General features: G+C 36.8%; 1 protein-coding gene across 1 annotated transcript in view; it reads left to right on the top strand.

The window, feature by feature from the left end:
- Positions 1–4,270: 4,270 nt before the first annotated feature.
- CCDC141 (coiled-coil domain containing 141) overlaps positions 4,271–22,784 on the top strand; it is a gene marked incomplete at its 3' end in the record, with an annotated part of 40,559 nt that continues 22,045 nt past the window's right edge. The window contains exons 1-3 of the mRNA XM_026090999.1: positions 4,271–4,372; positions 6,019–6,141; positions 21,037–21,228. Coding sequence (XP_025946784.1) covers positions 4,271–4,372; positions 6,019–6,141; positions 21,037–21,228 — 417 coding nt within the window. The remainder of the gene's footprint in view (positions 4,373–6,018; positions 6,142–21,036; positions 21,229–22,784) is intronic.

Raw genomic sequence — 22,784 nt, 5'->3', positions numbered from 1 at the left:
CCCGGGGCCCGGGCGTGGGGTAACGGCTGTTGCCCCGGCCCGTGTCCTAATCTTGCAGCCACGCAGGGGGCGGTGTGTGTGTGGGGGGGGATTAGCTCTACTTCTTCCTCTGCCTTCTGGGCGCTGCGAAGTGATGTTCTGCCCGGCTCCCCTTCGTCCCGAGACTCCTGCCCCCCAGCGAAGGAGGCGGCTCCTGCAAATGCCTCAGTTTCCCTCCATTGTCCAGCAGCCTTCACAGCATGGTTCATTTCTAAGTAAGCATGGCCATTTCTAAGTGGTACTTAATTTCTAATTAAGTAGCAAATGGTGTTATATGTTCCTATTCCCCATCTGATATTCATTTACTTTTTGACCTCTTCAGGAGGAGACATCTGTGTTTCCTGCCTTCCTTGTCTGACTGTTACAGTTGCCAGGCTGATTTTTATCGTATTTGGTTTTGCTTTTTAGGAACAAAGAAATTTGGCCAGGATTTCAAACAGTTTGTCCTCCTACAAACTCACTTGGCGAATGTTTAGTGAAGAGGAGCCTCTTCCGGGAGAAATATTTATCTCCTGCTCCRCCTTCACCTTTGTATGCGCTCTCCATTGTGGCATGGTTCCCTCTGCATGAATCCAGGGTGACTTTCAGGTTGTTTCCCTTCATACCCTCCCTTCAAGGCTCCTGAGGACGCCTAAAAATGGCGCCAAAGGATAAGAAAGTAGGAGCCAGCAAAAAGCAGCAGCTGTAGACTTGCTGGGGTCTAACATCTTGCAGCTTACCTGGAGGGGCCTGCCAGGGAAATAGTGTTTATGTACCTCCTCTCAGCTTTCCTGAGCCGCACTAAATCCATCAGCTCAGGAGATGTTTCCTTCTCTCATTTTCCCCTCTGTCCCTTGCTTTTCATTGCCTGCTCTCCCAGGCATGAGACAAGGAAAGAAAAGGAGACCCTGTTACATTTACAAACCTGTCGAAGTAAAGAACCTCACATCTTTGAGGTTGCAGGTAGTGAACTTTGTCCCTCCCAGAGGCATTTTCACAGTATGTTGGCAGCTCCAAAGCTCTGAGCAAAACGTAACATATGTTCCTGAAAGATGGGCCCTTTCTCTGTGAGTAACTGTCAAAACTGGAATTAGGACTTCCCTCACCATACAAGAGAAAAAGCTGCTGATAAGACAGTCTCCRTGTTAAAAATGAAATGAGTGAGGATTATCACATCTAGCTCTCAAATCCTTTTTTCTTATAGTCAGATAAGACCTGACATTATTCACACTGCAGAGAATTAATCTTTTTTCTGTTTTACTCAGATGGTTTTCTTTGTTCATTTGTTAGGTTTCCTTGTTTCTCATAGACAGATGATGAATACTACAGTTTCCTCTTTGTTATTCTTCCTCTTGTCTTTCACAAAGCAGTAGCTAAAAGAAAGTATTTCTCCCTTCTGACACAGATAGTTTGCCTGTTTCTGGCTTCCAGCAGGTTGGTTTGTTTCAGATAGAGAAGGTATGACAGGTAAGTAAACAAGACTGAGAAGGGCATGCCTAAGTTGGTAAATTTTGTCTCCCTGAACACAGCTGAAATTGATAACCATGCAGTCCCCAAATTCTCAGCTTTGTCTCCATGTGTCATGCTATGAGATTTTTTTCTGATTCCTTACTATTTTTTCTCTGCATGCTACTCTGATGTTTCCCTGTTTCTATCTTGTTACGTGTAGCTGAAGCTAAATCAATACTATATCCGTGCGTTTATTATCAGACATTTTGAATCACTTGACTTATCTGCTGCTCAACTTGCTTATGGTCAGCTTGAGCAGTGCTTTTCCATGGTTTCAGCTATGAGCACTACAAAAAATAGTTCCTCATTAACCTGAATGAAAAGCAGCTCTTACATCTAGCTACTCTGGTGAGATGATGGAATGGCTCAACTTGTACCCACAGTTAAAATATGACTGTGAGAAAACAAACATGAAAAGAAACACCTGGGCATAGTATCAAAATTGGCTTGTAACTCCTGTTATGAGACTAACTGGAGTTCAGGCTGTTTTTTACTATCAGTTTTTCCAGCAGTGAAATCCTGATCTCAATCCTGCCCACAGGGTAGAAAACCCAAAGTCCTTATCTTCTATAATGTTTTGTGGAAATCTTCAGTGTTTAGCAGATTTTACAAACCTCGAATTCATACAACGTTTATGCAAGATGTCAGTCTTCTAGTCAATCCAAAATAAGGCTATATATTCTGTTTTAAAGTTTTCTTCGTGACTTCTACCATTAAACTTTAAATGTTTTGTTCTGTCACACCTGTTACACAAATGCCCATCTTATCTCAAGGATTACAAGTTCTTATCCTCACATGAATCTCATGAATATCTATACAATGTTTGTTTTAGCCCAAAAGGCCTCTGGGCCTGTGAAAGGTATTTCAATGAGTTTTGGAGAACTATGTGGTATTTGCTTCCCTTGTTGGCAGCTTGAGAGTTCATGGTTCTGTTTTGGCGTAGGGATGGTGTTCTTTGACTGGAAAAATGTTTGTTTTGATTTCCCAACCCCGTGTAGTTCAGGACAGTTATCCAGAGTTTGAAAGTGGAGCACAGAGAAAAATTGAAGCGTTGTTAGATCCAGTTTCCTGCATTTCCTACTGACCATATTGGGGGTGTGTACTGCAGAACAGTTAACCTGCAATGTCTGCAGCTTAAACTACCACAACATACTTCTGGATGCTCTCTTCCAAACTCATGGTTGGAAGATGAAGATCAGATTAGGGTTATAATATGCCAGCAATTGAAGGGGGGAAAAAAAAAGCAGCCAGCTCTTGACACATCAGTTCAAATATACTGTAACTCCATCTGCAGCTTCTTTCAGTCCAATATATTTTAGGATTTTCCCCCAGGTTTTGGTTTTGCTGCAGGTGCGTCTGTTTAACCTGCAATTACAATGTGCAAAGCACTGTACCACTGCTTTCGATAATTTTTGAGATGTATATTCAGAGGCATTCTTCTGGTGTAAACAAGGGTTCACTGTGTGTGGAACTTCAAAGAGATATATTCTGATTATTGGAGTGTAGGGTTTTTTATTACTGCTAATCACAAAGGTGACTTTAAAATACAGTCAAGCTTGATGACACTAGCAATTTAATAGGACTTAATTTCTAATGCTAAGACCATCAGATTCTGAATCTAATTTAGATCTTAATACCTCTAAGTGTTAAATATTTTTAAACAAATACAGCAAGCAGATGCTTATGAGCCATTTATGTCTGTAGTTTGGTGGGATTGTGTTGCCTCAGTGACCTGCAAACCTAAACAGCAGTGTCACTTTCTCAGCTGTTCTGTCAAAGAAAACCTAACAGCTGCTGTTTAATACTGTAGGCTACTTGTAGCATGCTCTGGGCTTCTGGCAATAGAATTAATATGCTGAACAAATACTGTGATTTAAGTGTCTGTTATTTCCATGCACTGAACTTGTGCTTAAGTGGAGTGCAGGCTTTAAACAAGTAAAACTGAGTTCTTACAAAGACAGTATTATAGATGGCTTCCTAATCTGCTGATTTAGATCAAAATAAAGACAACAGAAACAATTTACAATTAAAATGAGAACCAGAGGAATTATCTTAACATTAGGGAGGAATGAAATACTTGAAAATTCACACAAAGTACTTGGTTTACTTCAGTTGTTATGGTGACTATACATTTAAATATTTTGGATAAAAAATACCATCTGTTTTGATTCAACATCTGATTTATATACACATGCTCCTCCTGTTTAAATGCTTTGACTCAGAGGAAGAACTGTGTTCAGCAAATACATTCAGTAAAGAGTAAGTGAGAAAGAAGTTATTACTTGTATGTGAAATGTGAAAATGTGAAATGAAATGAATGTGAAAATTTAGATCGCATAGCTGCTTGTTTTGAAGCCCTACAACCCTGGGTTTGTCTGCACAGCCTCAATAGTACAATTAATTCTAGCTATTTTAAGTTAAGAATCTTTTTTCCTTTAGTTATCCAGTGTCAGGTGATGTTCGTGGAGGCAGCCCGTCACATTTCAGATGGTGACAAAAAAGAACAGGCAGTTTAATGCTACCAAACTAGGGGTGTGTCAAATCTCTCTCTCAAGTATGATAAACTCAATGGGGTTGTCTATTTTTAACATCCTGTTCTTTCCTTTTGGCAGAGTAATCAGTGTTAGCTGAACTCTTTCACTGAATGAATCCAAGCAACTCTGTTGCTTTCTGAAATGAGCAGTGGACCTTGTAAGAGTGTATCAAGACTTCTTTAATGTATGAAGTCCCCTTCTGAAACACCATGTCGAATGAAAGTAATTTAGAGCGGACACTTTCTACAACAACCATCAGTTCAGTTGCTGTTCAGGCTGGGGATTCCAGTATCGTTATAGCAATACTTAAGGTAAGGCAAGAATTACTAACATTTTGTTCTCGGCTTGGTAGTTTTCTGCTACTCAGTGGTTACTACTTCTGTTAAATGTTCTGCACAGATGAACAGCTATATAGCACAAAATGATAAGGCATGTACCTGTAATTAATGAATGTTTAAAAAGCCTTTCTTATAAGTTAACACTTGTTTCTGTTCAAAACTTCTGTTTTTGATGTAGAATAATTTGGCCAGAATACATAAGCTTGTTGAGGCAAGGAATTCCTTTTGCTCTGTTTAAAAAGTAACAGATAGCTGCAGGGTGCCATGAAAATGTATTGATAAGCATGAATATTATCTTTTGAGGAGTTTAAACCATAATTAAAATGGTTTTTAAACTGTAGTGAGACTGTTATATAGTATTATTGATACCAACTTCACAAATACAGATTGTGTGCGTCTGTTTTGGTGTATTTGCTGAGAAAAGTCACCTAAAATGGGTAATGAGTGGTTATTTTTGAAAGCTGTGAATTCGTATTCCCACATTTTTTCATAGGAGCCCTTATGTATCTATGGCTGTGCTTATGAGCACCTAGAGCCCTGTTTGTGAACTGGAATCTGCACGTAGAGCTTGCACAAAATTTAGGATGTGGAGTAAAGCCTAAGGTATTTAGGTACCCAGTCGCGGTTAGAATTTATTGGCAGTCTGATTCTTCATTCTCAAGGCAACTTGGAGAACACCCTAGCCTAAGCCCCTAGTCTGACTGCAATGCAGAATAAAGTGATAATGTGTTAGGGCTGTCACTGAAGGTTAGGGTGATTATTCAGAATGGTGTACTCTTACTTCAGTCCTGCCAAGGGAGGGTTCTGTCCTCTCAGGTCTCACCCTTTCTGGAAGTTTGTCTGCAAGGAGTAGGGGAGTAATTTTGTTGCAAGGAAGATTAAGTTTAGGGTGAAGGTGCTTAATTCTCCTGTGTGCCATGGGATCCATGTTAGCCTCCAGTGGCATCACTGCTTCATTCTTTGTCACTGTCCTTTATTAGTGTAATACTTCTCAGACTGTAGCAGTTTTTTAGCACAGAGAGGATTAGGAAGTCCTGGAAGAGAACTGGGTATGCTTTGGGTTGCTGTCATGCTTTACTTTGTGTATCCTCTGGGGCAGAGTGAGAGATTGGTGTTTTAGTGCCTACTCATAAAGCTAGTTATTATCCCTGCTGCTAGTTGTTCATTACCTCTATATCTTCAGTATACAGCTATGTTGGATTTGTGTGCTAGAAATAAGACTGGAGATGAAGGCTTTTACCTCCACTGTAACATATTTGTTCCTGTCCTATACAAATTTCCTTAACTGCCTGTGCAAGCTTCAGCTAAAAAGGGAGATGAGTTGGTGAAACCTTTTCAGTCTGTTGTGACAATCTTACTCTTCATAGGCAAAAACAAAATCTCAGTAGAGATCGGTTAAGACTAGTTTCTGGGATCTTGGCACGTTGCTTCAAATGAAGTAAAGTGTATATTGTAACTTCTGAGTCTTGATCCTGCAACTGAATGCATGTTTATGGATCCCAGTGCTCCTATGACCACAAAAGTATGTATATATAACCTGAGAGCAAGAGTCTGCGTGAGTAAATCAAATGAAGGAAAGCTTGTGTTTTCTGAAGCCCATAATTGTTTGCTTATTACAGTGTGGAAAATGGGTGAATCTTCAGCTGGCTGAATCAACACCAAATTTGTTAGAAATTGGCAGCAATCAAGATGAGACTCAAAAGCTACTGCAAGATCATGAACTTCTCCTGGCTAAACTTAAGGTAAGACATCTGATAAAGCCACCCAGAAATATTTCTAGTCTTTACAGTACAGATGCAACAGTACATGCATGCAACAGTGACATAGGTACCTGGGCCTCCTGCCATAATCTCTTCGTTAGGGAGCTTCACACAAATATATTCAACCTATATCTATAAACAAAGATTCATTTTAGCAGCATCTTAGGAAAATAGACTGCATCTCTCAAAATCCCAAGTCACAGTCTTCACTATGTCCAAAAGCCAGACCTCTGTATTATGTAAAATGTGAGCTAACGTGTGAAATATGGCCCAAAATAATAATGAAAAGGAACATAGGGGAGGAACCACTGGGCAGGATCACGGTTAAAATAAACTAGGTATAATTCCAAAATTACCGGAGAAGTATGTAATCCAGTCATCTACACATGTAAGTCTGGTCTGAACAGTTTGAAAAGCCCTACCCTGTTTCAGGAAATAACAATGAAAGACAGAAGTAAATGGAAAGAGGAACAAAAGGTGGAGTGTTTTCCAAAGTTCTATCTTTCCAGAGCAATCTGATACCTAATTCTGATGAAAATATTGCTTTCCTAGAGAATGAAGATGTTGTATAGCTTATCTATGTAGAATTCAGTAAAGAATTTGGTATGATAACACATAGGAAATTATAAATTAAGCTGAAAAAGACTGAATTAGTACAAGCGTTAGAGAGTGGATGAGTGGCAAATAGACAGATTTCTACTGAAAGAAGTAGTATGAGATTGGAAGGAAATTACTTTTTTAACTAGTTGGGGTTTTCAAATCTGTGGCATTTTATTTCACTCGTTATTTTATGAATGTTGCTGGCACAATAAGGGTATGAGAATGAAATCTGCAGATGACACAAAATTAGGAATTATGGGAACAGAGAGAGAGTCCTATACAGGAAAAAGCAGAAGAACATATAGTAACAGAAATACAAAGTTCAACAATCCAAAGTGTAAGATGATGCAGTTAAAGTGAAGAGCAAGAATTTCTGTTGCAGACTTGGATATACTACTTGACTGTAAAACAGCTATTAACCACCAAAGCAGTGTGCTGTGGAAGAGGTGTAGGATCCTATGTAATTATAGAGGTACTCTGAGAAGAATCAGGAAGTATGAATGGAAATTAATGATTCTGGTCATCCATATTGAAAGAAGCCAACATCAAGCTGAATAGGTGGGTGCAGAACAGAGATATCAAGGGAAAGGGTATCTTATTTATTAGGGTGGACTGAAAAAAATGATTTACAGTAGTGGAAAGGCTGAGAGACTGACTACAGATGTTCTCATAAATATGTTGCAAGGGTAACATCACAGAGGGAAAAGACCTATTTAAATCGAAGGACAATGCTTGCATAAGAATAGGTATAGTAAATAGAGATCATGCATAGAGTGAGGCTGGAGAAGGTTTTAATTGCCAGAGAGATGTCCCAAAACAGCTTTCCAGTGGAAACAAAGGGAGCAAGAATCTTATATGATCCTATGAGATTCACAAATATATCGTATTCCTGTTCAGAAAAGAATTGTGTGAAATGGTTGTTTCTGAGACTCAGAGACCTGAACAAAATGACTCAGGTACTCACTTTGTAATCTTAACAGAGGATGAAAATTCAAGGATCTATGTTTTATTGGAGTTCACCTGCACTTCTGAGATCTTGATTATACTATAGCTAATAATTTAAATCTGTGGTTCATGTCAACTTAAATTACTAAAAACTATGAATTTATGTTATTAGATTGAGTCAAGAGCTGACTCAGGAGCTTTGTTGCATGTCTAAGAGGAAATATGGCATAGTATTTCAGGGGGAGAAACATTTTTTATGGTGATCTTGTTGCACTGATGACTGAGTTCAGGAAGCCAAAGATAGAAGCTTTACTGACATACAGTTTTAGATTTTTCTGATAAGCAAATCAGTAAGGAAGTTTAGGAGGAAAGAAGGCAGTTCCACCTACCAAATTCTGGCTAGACCTAACTGCAGACACTCTGTGCACTATTCAATGATTAAATTCAGATTACATGCCCTGTTTGCATTATCAGAACATAAACTGTCATCTGATACCAGCAGGCTTCTGATGTAGGCCAAACTGTAAGGAACGCTGTTAAACCTATTTTATTAGGAAGTTTTACTGAGTCAAATTGTTGCTAATGTCTGGAGGTCACAGACATCACAAGACTGGACCTGTGGGATTGATTCACTTTTTTTTTTTTTTCCTGATCAAACAAACAAAAAAAGGCACTTTCATGCAGTGAAATGGGGAAAATAAGTTTTAGGTTGAATTAAATAGTTCATTTATCTGTAAAATAAAATACTTGCATTCTGATTTTTTTTTAAATACTTTGAGTAATTTTTCAATATGAATGTGGATATGTTTGTAATGAGACTGGTAGAATAAAAAAAACTTACAAATATCTACCACTTATGAAAAGAAAGAGTGAAAAATGCAGAATTTGAACCATTTTAAATCTACATATAGATTAGTTCAAATAATTCTATGATATACTAATTATAACACTGTGGTATGCTGTATTTGGCTTTCCTAATATTAGCTAGGCCTCAAGTATAAGTTAGAGTAAACTCATATCAAAATAAAGTGGCTTCAGCATGCCTTGCTATTACAGTAACTAAAGAATGGTGTAAACAGGATACTGAATTGTCCATATTCTTTATCACTGTTACATCTTTCACTGTGGTCAAAAAAAACCACCCCCCCCCAAAAAAAAAAAAAAAAAAAAAAAAACCACAAGATTTAAAACACAAGCACTCAGAGTTGATGAGGGGACGATTTTAATTCTGTGCTCCCTCAGTCAGGTCTTCCAGCCTGATATGAAGCCCTTGCTTCAGAATGCGTGTGCTGTGCTAGAGCTTCTCAGCAAAACTTGTACCTTTTAAATGATGTATTCTTCCCTCCTCTTGTTTTTAAAATGACTAATTTGTTTGTTTTAGCTGAAACTTTCCAGAAAAATTCAGCTTGACGCAGATCCTGTCGTGTTAAATTTCATCTTGCACGGTTTCTTTGGCAAATTCACAAGCAATAGAGAACAGTATCCTAATGAAAGGAATATGCAGCCATAATTTTAGGCATTACAGTCTGCATTAGAACTCCATGAAATAGTGCTAAAACAACAAAACTTTGAACTTTTCCTTCAAGAGAACATGCCAGCACTGTCGGAAGAATTCTGTAGAGCTTGGTTTTACTGAACACAGGCTAAATTCTAAACAGAAAACTCAGATCTTCTGGGGGAAGCAAAATAGAAGCACTTGTAAATCAGTCTTTCTCTAACCCCATCCTCATAAATCTGGTCTTTTCCTTCAGTTTTGTCCTGAGGTTAGCAGCTCTGCATGGCTTTTTGGGTTGCAGCAAACACTATGCAATCCCCTCTACGTCCCTAGGAGGTTTAAAACCCATGTGTGTGTCTGGTCCTTGTTTTACTCGAGTTCTCCAGTTTCCGACAGTGCTTTTGGCTCCCTGGTTGCTTGGTGTCTTGCTTTGTTTCCTCTGCTTTGTACTTCAGCAGCTTTCTCCTACTGAATGTACTTAAGTCTGTACCCAGGAAGGCACAGTTTTCAATCCCTCCAGAGTTTTACTAGCTCAGACTACAACAACCAGGAAAGGTAAAAGGCAATTTTCCCMTCTCTTTCTATGCTCTTTTCACAGAATGTGAAGTATCCACGTAATGGACTGTGATCAAATGAATACAAAGGCTACACTACCATTACAGCGTACGTGGAAGGATGTTGTTCAGCTGATTTTTCTAGACCTTGAGCTATTCACATTTTGTCTTTGCTACAATATCAGAGTCCAATGCAGCCCCCCCTGAAAATGGGTGGGGCAAGAGTTGTGTGGCTGCACAGCCGCTGCATGCATGCATGCATGCATGCATGCTGCAAGTCTTAGTTTCCTCTCAGGAAATCTAAACCAGAACATTGTTTCTTTTATCGATCAATATTTTCCTTTGGTACAGTGAATAGAGCAGTGGGGAAGATGAAAGGAAAAACATCATCTCACACAGAAATTGAAACTGGCCTGAAGTTTTAAAAACAATACTTTTAAAAACAATATATGTTTTAAAAACAATACATGGTTTTACTGACACCAGCAGAAGTTGCATGTTTGCAAAAACTCTTCTTGACTAGGTGTGAGGCATTCCCTATATGTCAAGCTTTATTGCAGGTCCTTGGAGCTGAAAAAGAAACATACCATCCTGTACTTTTTTGTGTGTTTACAGGGAGTGAAAAATCATAAAAAGAAATAGTATATGAAGTGAAAGGTACTCTATATGTGTTCATGCCACATAATAGTTAATATGAGAAATAAGACTACTACATAATTGAGCTGGATGTGTTTCCTTTTTTTTCCTCTATTCAAACTGGAAAAATAAACTCAAAATCAAAATTTCCATGAAACAAAATCCCCCTGAGTTTGTTTCTGCTCCATTGAAATGATAAATATCTCAAAATGTCTCATCCTAATTTTGATTTCTGTTGCATTAAAAGTAGAAAAGCCATGCCAAAACAGAAAACTGAAACATCCTATTCCAAACATGATTGAAATGGAAAGTTAAGGCTTTATTGGAAAGCTCTGTTAAGTTCATTCAACTAAAAAAGAACCCCCACCTCATCAGAATTCAAATTTCAGTGAAACATTTTGCTTTCCATGAGTCATCATTTTTGACAGAAATACTCTATTGAAAAATTCCTTAGTAGTTCTACACATGACATAATAATCCAAGTATCTAAGTAGCTTCAAATATTTGCTCCCTCTCAGTAAGTTCAGAAACTGTAAGTTATTTTTTTCTCCTCTGAAGAGTAATTGCAGATTTTACCACATTTCCATTCGAAAATGATACTGGCCTAAAACCCAGTGTGTTGATGACAACTATCTATGAAAGAAAATGAGTTAATCTGATGCTTTTTGAGAACTGAAGGCTAGAAATTGTTGCTTTCCATGCAGTGACTGTAGTTTGTGAAATTTAGTGCATTTTCAAAGTTTTTTTTTTTTTTTTTAATGAATTCAAGATGGAAAAGGACACTTTTCAAAAGGAGATAAATTCTATGGTGTATAATATGAGCTAAGGCAGTCATTTCTATCAATAGAATTCATGAACTATTTGCCTTAAATCAAGATTATATGTATGTTTGTTTTTTTTATAAAACCACTTTTAAATCTTTTCTAAGACATATTAACACTCTTTCTTTCTTCCTGTTAAGCTTGTACAATTAGATTCATGCCTCTAGGATGAGAGGCAACAGGAACAAGTTGAAACTTGGGAAATTATGATTAGATGTTAGGAAAATTTTTTGATCATGAAGGTGATCAAATACTGGAACAGGTTGCCCAGAGAGGTTGTGCAGCCTCCAGCACTGGGGCTGTTCCAGACTTGCTTGGGCTACTCCCTGAGCACCCTGATCTAAGTAGACCTACTTTGACCACCAGGCTGGACTAGATGACCTACACAGCCCCTTTCAACCTAAATTATTCTATGACTGTGGTGATAAAAAGTTCAGGTTTCAAAGTATAAAAGCTGTAATATGTGTACTCCTTTAAAAAGTGACCATTTCCCATATGTAGACAAAAATAGTTGAGGATAAATATTTGAGAAGTTTGCAGTTACTAATGAATGGCTTTGTTGGTTGTGGATAGCATAGCTCCAAATTCATGATAATAAAACTTTAATATCACTCATGAACATCTTGTGCATTTGAACTCTTCCTCAACAAAGTTAAGTTTCCTATAAAAGATTCCTCTGGGTGTTTTTTACTAGGCTGCCTTTTCAAAATGCAACTGTATTCTGTTGCTAGGGTAAGAGACAAAGTGACGAATGCTTTGATATTATATTAGGTGTTTATAGCATTACAGGAGCTCTGCTTTAAAACAAAAGATTATCCACAGCTGTTTTATGTGTGTGAACCATATTTTCAATGGACATTACAGAAACAATTAACACTCTCTATATCAAAACTTCCATGAATCAGTTATAAAAGCATAAAGGGTTATTACCCTTTTTTCTAAGTTTTCTAATTCTTTTTTTAATTGTTCATGCTCTTACACTGCTTTTGCATTTCATTCAGTAGGGTAGTTTATTTTGCTCTACTTATTTAAACTTTCAGATTTTCTTGTTGGATTTGAATTCATCACATAGTAACTAAGTGATTAAAAAAAAAAAAATCCACAAAACCATTGCACATGTCTGACAATTTCCAAAAGTTACCCAGTTTTTCCTCTGTCTTTGAGGGATTATTTAGCCAATTAATTACTAGAAAATATAGCAGCCTACTGATCAGGTACAAATGTTAATTAACAAGCTGTTCAAGAAAAAGGCTTCTTAAAGAAGGAAATCTACCTTTGGGCCTATAACAAGTTTGCAGTGTCCTTCTTGAGTAGTTAGAAAAGATTTAGAATTTGAAATGTTTTTTTAGTATGTTGAAGCTGATGTAATATTAAGATAAATGCACACCTAGTTTTATTTCAAAATATAAAATGAAGTAGTCAGCTCTTTAAAAAGTCAAACTTTGTCTACAATTTCCAGTGGGAGCTATCTCAAATGCCACATGTTTTTCCCCAGTGTATTCAGGACAGCTCTGAAAATGGGATGATACTTGTTGGCAAATGCTAAGCTACTAACAACAAGCAATCTATGTGTGAACTTGTGAAAATGTTTTACACTATCATTTTTTTTACGTCAGCATTAGATCATGGCAGTTCTTTAATTTCGTAGATTAATATCGCAAGATGTTGAATTAGTGAAGAGACTATCAGTATCACATATTTATTTAATTCCTGTTACGTTAGTTTCAGAGCTGGTCCAGAATATGAAGAATATGATATCATGCCAGATAATTATAAAAATAGTGGCATTCATTAAAATTGTTGTGCATGGGACCATTTTATGCCTCAGTAAGAAGGAAACGTATAATAGTGGCTTTTCTTAGCACTTACTTAATCATAAACTTTTTATCTTGTAATATTAAAATGGCTATTATAGAAGTAACATTTATTTCTTAGATGTATTGATAATGTTCAACAACTGCTGTCTCAACCCATTTTCTGCCTTCTCATGCCAATGCTATTCACAGATAAAATAAGATGAAATACTTGTTATTGCACTAAAAAATATCTGGAAAAAAATAGAAGCGTTTCATGATCATAGGAAATGACATCTCTCTCTAACTACATGTTGACTTATGGACAGAGGTTGTCACTTATTTGCATCTCTACTATATTAATTTTATTAGAAGCTGTCATTTAATATATTATGTGAGAGATGGGATCCTTTAGTGGCAAGTGTGCAGATATTCAGAAAGATAAAAATGTTTTAAAGTCTCCCTTCATCTGTTCCATTAGCTAGCTTCTCAATATAATTCTCTGATTTCAGTAGTCCTTCATGAATGTGCAAATGAAGTTTGCTATTACCTGAACGTGAAAAAACACTGATTATCAAATTCAGTTTAGAGTCACAGCTATTACCAATGAACTAAATCGAATTCTGGGTCTTCAGTAGTGGTAAGTCTGATGGGAGAGGGCTTTAGGACACCATCTTTCCCAGGATGCATGGGAATGTTTTGAATTCCCTCAGCAGAGACTTCCAACATGGCTCCTCTAAATCCCAGACATACTTTAAAGTTATCTTTATTCCTCTTTTTGTCAAAGAAGCCTGATGAAGGGCAGCATAATTAGCATCTGCCTATTGCTGGGTGTTTTTATGGGCAGGTTGTAGTCACACAAAGTGAATTTTGCATGTCCTTGAACCAACTTCAGTGAATTTTCAGCAAGACTTTAGTAAAATTCACAAAAGGAGGCAGACCCTCCAGGAAGAAAGGAGCCATATTACCTGTTCTATGGAATCTTTTTCTCTGTCACTTCCAGACCTCCATCAATTTAAGCAACTGGCTTCTGCCTATAGTGCCCAGCAAGGAGTTGACATAGAATGTGCTTATCTAGTGCACCGGCCATAGCAGGTTTTGTTTGTTTGACAGCCAATAATCAAAGTTTTCTGGTTGGGAGAAGTTTTACTGACAGGTGTTTTACAAAAGGAAGTAGGCGATCATGCATAATTTTTAAACATTTTTACAACTTCTGGGAGCAGCACAGATTTGCCTTAAATGAAGCAGATCACAAGCTGGTTAAATTCTTCAATGGATTAGACTGCTCTAGCCTTGCTGGAAGCCAGAGATTAGACAGAAGAACTAAGGCAGGATTGATTTCCCTGCACCCTTAGAAACTATTTGTTATGCTTTGGAGTGCAAACAGACAAATACAGGCAGTTAGAGGGAGAAGAATGGATTTGTATATATTAGTAAATATTTGACCAAGTTCTGCAAAATAAAAATACAAGCTTTTTTCCAGCCTTAAATGTAGTAAGGACCCTGGAGCTATACATGCAAACAGTGTTTTTTTTTCCAACTAATTAATGACCAAATTTCTAACCAGACATTTCTGTGAATGGTCACAATAGTTATGATGGGAAGTTTAAAAAAAAATTTTAATCATATGTAGTCATCAGTTCAGTTAGCTCACGTGAACAATGTTGAATTGAAAGTAGTTAGGGACGTAGCACACCATAATGATTGATTAGTTTTAGAGATTCACTAACTGTCCTCCTGAGAAATGGGCATTTGTTAGAATGGGAGACCAGATTAAGTAACAGGAGAAGGCTTGATTTAACTAGAGATGGCTACAGTTACAATACAGTAACAGAAAATTTAGCATTAGGGATGATTATTACTGGCACAGTAAATAAATTTTTGCAACATAGTCTTGTATAAAAGGGTGGTTCTTGCACAGTATCATGAGTTTCAAAGAGTTTATGAATAATTGTGGTACAGTTTATCATAAAATTGTTGCCATATATCTCATTGTCAGATATCTCACAGCTCCTCTGCCTGGTATATTTTAAAAAAATGATTCTTTGGGAGTAAGGGGAGATGTCAGATTTCAGTTTAACACAATACAATGGGATCTTGATGATCTATATTGACAGGAAAAAAAAGCTTCAAAGACAATCATCAGTAAATCTTCATGAGCAGCAGTATGAAATGAATTGTTAAGTACTGTAATCATTTTGGCCCAATTTTGTAGTGAGACAATTGGAGGTGAAGCTCTTGCACCTGCACAAGGCATTGCTGGCTCAGAAATGCATTTCCTCTCCCTTCCCAAGTTCTCCTGTGTGGCTCCTGTTTCCTCTTTCCTTCTCTAGCACTGCTCAGTTTGGCTAGGTGATAAAGTGAACATATATTCACTATGCACAGAAAATTATTTTCTGTGTACCCATGGCAAGGTTTTCCTGTATTCTGAGCAGCTTCAGAATATTTGACTATGGAGCAAGTTTGACTTGACTTGTCAGGCTTGATTAACCTCTTTCACAACTGGTAAAAGATGTGTTTGGATTTTTTCTTCTCTTATTGCTACTTAAACTGGCTTGAGGATTTTAAAGTCCATAAATCCAGTGGCTTTCCTATTGAAGATTACACTGAAATGAAATATTGGGAAGATCAGATACACATACATCACTACAACTTCTTGCAACTCTACGTAAGATCTACCAAGATGTAGAAGAATTGCAAATAACCTGTGCCTTCCTATTCTCCTTGCACTAGAACATCTTTTTTTCCTGATGCTACTCTTAATCACATAACCTTTTATGTATAGTGTTGTTGAAATAGGATAATTCTATGGCAGAACGGATATGCAAATCTCTCATCATGTTTGATAGCAACTTTGTAGCCTATTGGCTACCTAAAACTAAGAGGTAAACTGTGTGTTATAATACAAAATAATTTTAATTTAGTAATAAAGAATAACATGATCTTTCATACGCCCATTCACATTCTTTAGTAACTTTAGGGATAAGAATCTGTGAAGTAGTACAGCACACAGCAAAGAGGGAAGAAGTATGAGAAACCTTAAGCCATCTTTGGGTTATCCCAACTCTGGACTGGCATATCCGTTGAACTGGCCTTGAACAAAATGTGGAGAAGAAATAGACAATAAATGACCATTTCAGTGATAATTATCCCTGAGGCTGGGTAGTCTGTAGTCCACAGTGCTTTATGTTTCTGTCCTCTCTTGGCAGCAGGCAAATGACTGCTTCAGAAAACAGTCTCACTGTCTCCCACGTCACTGGAGCCATCCTTTCCAGGTTGGAAACGAGTTGAGGGCTTTCAGGGACTATAGATCTCTCTGGGCCCCTTGAAGTGGCTACAAAGTGGGGAGGTGAGAATCTCACTCACGGTGTCAATTGTTAAAAACATGAGTTTGGTTTATCCCTTGCCCAATGAGTGTCTGTAACTGCCCAGAGATGCAGGTATCCTTGCCAGCTTCCACTCCCTCCAGCACATTTTAGAACAATTCAGATGATGAACATTTTAACGCTGCATAAAAGTGAGTAGAAATTTAGAAATTGGCCTTTGACATTAAATTGCACTTCCAACTAAAAAATAATATAGGTGAAGACTCAAACTGCCACATTGAGCTAATCTATTTTAGGGCATAGCATCCCTAAATTTTAGGACTATTATAGGACAAATTTTAGGACATAGCGGTTACTTCCTAGTGTTAAGTTTGAGATATGAAGGCAGGAATGGGGAAGAATTGAATCTGCACATGAAATCCTTTTCCATAATTTTTTCCCTTTTGTGGCCTCTCATACTCTTTCATTTATCAGTAATTGAGCCCATTGAAAGAATGAGTGAAATCTATAAACATTATTTATGTCCCATTTTTTTATGGCTTTTTTATTAGTGTTTCATTTCTCGACTCATGATTTCTCTAGAATCTTTTTCTAAGAGTGAAATAGTATAAGCATTGAAATGTGCATCTGAAGTGTTATTTATTGCTTTGAGTAGGTTGAGTTGTCAGAAAAGGGAGTGAAGCATTTTTCTGTGCCCTGTAGACACAAAGGGCCCGAGGCATTTCATGTTATGCTATCATGTGTAGTTAGAAAATGTTCATTATTTTGATGAAATTGAACACTGTACAGAGCAATGCAACATGAAAAATTACTAAAAACTTCCCCTTTTATTTATCTGAAAAGCTAGTCAGTCTATCCTTGACACTGTCTTCATGGTAACAAAAACATTGTTTTATGTTACACTTTTATTGGGGTAGCCTGTAAAACCATCTTGTGAACATTCTGGCTGTGTTTTCAAAATAGATTTTGAGAATCAGTATCTAGGTCTGTTCTGAAGGAACATAAATGCCATATCCTGCCTTTATGCTATCTGTGGAATGTAATAAATGATAACAGGAACAGCTGGCATTAGAAATAAATTGGAAGACTAAAATATATTTATTGAATGTATAGAGTACGCATCTAAAGAGAGAAGCACATTATAGTTATGTATGCCTACTTACCTATTGGCAAATAGCTTCAGTTAAAGAAATTGTTCATTAGTATTCCTTCTGCAAAAGCTTAGAAACAAATTTAATAGCATAATTAGCAACGTTAGAAAGAAACAGAGTACAATAAGTTTAACCACAAATTTTACCAGCATTGTACAACACGCTAGAAATGTGACTGCGTTATTAATGTATCTGAAATTAACCAGCCAGGGACATGGTGGGAAAGAGAGGAGGGGGCCTGAAGAGATGGGCTCAGTGGCCTGGTAGCTGAAGTGAGTGGCTTCTTCCTGTAAGTATTGTGTGACCACTGGTGATTTCAAGGCCTAACCAGTGCTTCTCAAACAAGTAAACAATGTGGAAAAATGGGCAAGATTATGCAGTCATCATGCCTGTAGTTTACTTCTGAAGATGATTACTATTAAAAAACCAAACCTTCAATATTTTCCATAAACTGCAGTCTATTTTCGAAGAGAGTTAGAAGTTCTATCTACTACCCTCTTGCTAACTTCCCAGTTCCCTAACAAATCAGGAAAATAATCCCTTCCCATTTGTCAGTTTTAACTGATAGCAATGACTGCTGGCATATCTACAAATTTGTTTTCTAGCCATCATTTAGCCTTAAAGTGAGCGTTTTTATTTTTCAGCGGAAAAATTTTGACTAAATACTAAGAATTCTGATGTGACCATATTACTGTAGTCATGCTGCTCATGGAATATCTAGTTTGGGTGTCTTATAACTTCATTCTCCACTAAAAGAGAAATGGCATGGTGAGGAAGCTCTACAAATAGAGGAAAGTGGGCATAATGAATAGAGTCATGACAATAGAATTTTCCATGTTTTTATTTTTTTGGCTTATGTCATTCACTTTTTCAACTAAAGTCAAATTTACCTGCCAAGAGCAAATGCTTTTCATGAAAAAGTTTGAAAATCATTTCTCATCAAAAAGATGGAAAAAATGTTCCACTGATAGAACATTTTCAGCTATATCTAGTAAGCCCACTGAAGTATATGTCTATGTTAACCTCATATTTGGAATCACAGAGTGATGATGAAGTCATATTCTCTATGTGTATTTCGTTCATTCATATTCTGTCATGATACTTCTTTTATTCTGCAACACAAACTGGCTTAGCAATAGGGATAGGACTAAGGTAGGATAGGGATGTAGAAATACACCTCCTTATTTGCTCTGTGACCTTCTCTGCCTTCATCCCCACTTTGACCTGAAAGCTTCCATAAGACTGACGCAGAACAGATGTTGTTCTTCTGGGTGCTAGGAAGTAAAATAAAATACTTTTAGATCTGTTGGCCTGGATTCATCCAACATAAGTAGCATTTTGGGGTTAATGCTTGCAGTTTAGCTTATTTTTAAGGTTGAACAAAGCACCAAGGCTCTGTTGAGTCTGAAGAGGTTGTGCACACATTTAGGAAAATCTAACTTTGCGTGGACACCATGATTTTTATAGCTTTGGTAATATAAAAAATATTTGAGAAATAATGATGCAAGCCAATAAAAAGAAAATAAAGTAGTTTTCAAAGATCTGTATTGAGGATTGCAGTGAAAGATGGATGTTCTTTTAAAATTTGCATGAGCTTGGTTCATTAACTCTGACAATTATCATTAGTTTGATGAAGCTGATTTTTAAGTTTTATTTAATCATACAACCAAATAATCTCTGTGATATAAAAATTATCATGAGTCTGTACACTTCTTTAAGGGTTCTGACTGCTGCATATAACACTTGTCGAACACTTGCAACAACCTTTAGTTACCTTATCAGATAGATAAGCATTACTGAATAAAAGATGATTGAAGTACTATGGTTTAGGTTCTCAAGGCCAAATGTTTTTCCTAATCTGATTCTTATCTCACTCTGGTGTAATGGAGATATAAAACAGTTGCTATCAATAGTTATATCAGAGTGACGGAATCTACTTCATGGAACTGACCTGATTTCAATTTAAAGCACCATTTTAAATAGATGCTAATTAGACTTGTACTTACATACAGAACAGGTAGGATTTGGGGGATTTGGTCTTTTATTCCCATATTATCCGGGTAGGGATTGGCTCAACAGAACAAAAGGTTGGTTTCACAGAAGGATTAGAAAGCAGCAGTTTTCATCAGCAGTGCTACTGTTCAGAAAGTAAAAGCGAGTGTGTGTGTTGTTCTCTGATACACTGGGTTTTGATTGGGTGCTCTTTGTGACAGGTTTGTCACCAAAGGGTAAGCGTAGATTCATGCTACAGATAATAATGAGACTTTTCTATATACTGCAAAAAAGACTGTGGTGGTGGATGTGCTCTTACGCCCATTCATTTTACTGCTGTGCTATGCCAAAATGCCTTTTCTTCATATATTGGATTTTGGTAAAACAATTCTCTGATTTTTCTTAGTTGGCTCTGTATAAAGATAAGTTGAAATAATTTCATTGTATTTTTTTATGAAAGAATAAAAGCTTCATTGTTTAATATATCATTCTCACCATTGTTTAATATATCATTCTCACAGTACTGCTGTTAGAGAGAAGTGATCCCTTTTAACCCTTTTAGTTCAAATTATTATTTTTGTGTGGTATACAAGGTCTAGAGAAGACTGGAGAATGTGGTTCTGTGCTTAGAACAATTAAGAATTAGTTTTCTGCAATCTCCTCTTTTCAGTTTGATATGTCAGGAGAATTTCAAGTTTTTCTATTTTTTTTAGTCTTATTAGAGGCTCTGTTATGAGAATGAGTTATCACAGATTTTAATTTGCCTAATATAATTTTTTTTCCTGTTATATGTTCATGTGATAGCACCTGTAATAACAGCAGAAATTGGCACTTTATTAACTCATGCTCATGATAAACATGCCAAGTGAAAAAAAAATTAGAACAAATGCTAATCAAATTTTTTGACACGCTAAAGATTTTAATGTAAGCTGGAAATGGCCTAGCAGTTATCTTTCTCATGATAAAGTTAGTAGAAGGATTGAAACACAGTAGAATGATTCTCTTGACAATATGAATATTTGTGTGAATATGAATATTATGAATATGTGGCCAACTTGAGCAATGCAGCAAGCAGAACAGGAAACATTGCACATACTTCGTCTTTTTCTAGAGAATACTTGCATATGTTCAAATTACTGTTGTCTGGATTGTATTGGAATTATCAAAGACTTGCAAGTAAGTTACCTGACAAACCTTTAGAGCTTTTTGGGAGGGAATAAACTGATTATATCATGGCATATGAAAAACAGATCTCAAATATTTTCATTGCTAACACTTGCAGGAATATTTATGTTCAAGTAGATTTAAAAATACTTGAATCTGAATTTTAGAGGTAGAATGATAGATTTCCTTAGCACTTGTTTTTAAATGAAATTGCATAAAAATGTTGCGTCTAAGTGTGGAAGAAATTCAGAAGCTTGCTGTGAAACACAGGAACAGCAACACTCCTGTGGTTAGGATTTGATTTATCAGTTCCACTGAAAAGATATCCTGAGGCTAATATCAGTATGGTGTTTTGAGTTCTGTTTATAAATTTCTTTGTTCATTTTTTTCTTCTTATCAGACTTTGGAAGACCAAGTGTGGGACCTGCTGCATGAAGCAGACAAGGCTGCAGAGGAGAACAAAGAACAGAGCCAGGTGTATGATGCTATGGCAGAGACCCTTGGGGATGCATGGGATGCCCTCATCATTATGTTAGAGAAGCGAAGGGCACTTCTGGAACTTACGGCGGTGTTCTTCGAAAATGCTCTGGAGGTTTGTATTGAAAATCAAATGACTCTCAGTTCGAAACCTCCCACATCTTTCAGGAATTCTTTCCTTTGTATTTCCTTCGTTTTATGATATCCTTTGCATTCTTAAAGGTTCAGTTGATTAAGAAAATAATAATCCATAGATGCATTCCATCCTTTTTTTCCTTTTTCTGGATAGTTGAAGATGAAATTGAACCAAAAAAATACAGACTTTCAGAAATATCTTAGTCATGACATATCCAACATTTGTATTTGACAGAAAAATGACAGTGAAAAATGGAACTGGACCTAAAAGTAAAGTATATAATTCAGTGGCTCTGGACGTTCTCCAGAATATCTTTCATTCCTTCTGATTTAAATTATTTGACACTGAAAGAGCTAAATTCTTGGATGCCTTCACTAATGCTCACTAAAGACTGACCACTGAAGATTTTACACTGAAATATGTACAGCTGTTACATTTATGCTTACAAACTAATTTTTAGTCTAACTTGCTAGTCCTTTACTCAAGATCTCCATATGCAGCCATGCACAAGGGACAATTGTGCRAGCCCAGTGACAGATTTCAGGGTGGTGGTGTTACCCCTATTTATCCATTTCTCTGTATCTCTTATCTTAACTCACAGCTACACAGGGAGCAAAAGCAGAGAGGGTTTCCACACCCTGCAGGTGTGCGCTCACCCTGCCTTCTGTTCTCCCCACATTCCTGGAGTTATGAAGGGGATCTTTGTATTACAAAAGTAGGCTGAATTCACTCCAGAAGTTGAACATTCAATAATGTGAAGTTTTCAGATCTTTATTGCAAAATATCCATGATTCATCAAAAAGCAGGACTCAGACACCAACAATTTTTTAAAAATGATTTAACAGTTCTCCCTGATAGATCTGTTTCTGCAATGGTCTAGTGTCACACATAAATTACAGAAGCAACCATTCTAGTGCAAACTGTCCTAAGAGCTCCAAGGGGAGAACTCCCCAGATGAACAACCTACTACAGTGTCCTGGCTATTTGTGTTATACAAAGAGATTACTACAGATTTAGCATAGGTATCACTATGATAAATTATATACAACCAAAAGTTAACCCAATGCAGAGTAAATCCTTAAGGGACTACTTGAATTGGCCTTATAACAGGCTTACATCACTAAAGCAATGTGCCACAGCTGGAGCAGGGCACAGATCATACCTGTTAGATATAGATGCAAAGAAGAAATGCAATATTGGTTTAAATAGGAATTGTTGAAATTTCTTTTTGAAAGCCTTTTCTTTAAAGGACAGCCTGTGATTATGTTAATCCTTTTTTGTATTGTGATAAGGAGCAAACTTAATCTCAAGAATATTCTTTAATGAAAATCAGATCTCAAATCCCAACTGTTGACACATAATGGATTTATTTTATAGCATACAGATCAAGAGGGAGAAAAATATGGAACAGCAGACAGAAAAAGCAATAAACTTACTTTTCATCTTTCTTAATTTCACTATAGGTTTCAACATCTTTGATTTCACTGAAATACAAGTGTGAACTATCTTGATTTCTTCATGCTTGCAATGAAGCA

Source organism: Apteryx rowi, unplaced genomic scaffold (assembly GCF_003343035.1).
Source record: "Apteryx rowi isolate R43461 unplaced genomic scaffold, aptRow1 scaffold_89, whole genome shotgun sequence".
Lineage (NCBI taxonomy): Eukaryota > Metazoa > Chordata > Aves > Apterygiformes > Apterygidae > Apteryx > Apteryx rowi.
Note: the sequence above shows the minus strand (reverse complement) of the source record. Positions and strands in the feature narration are given on the sequence as shown.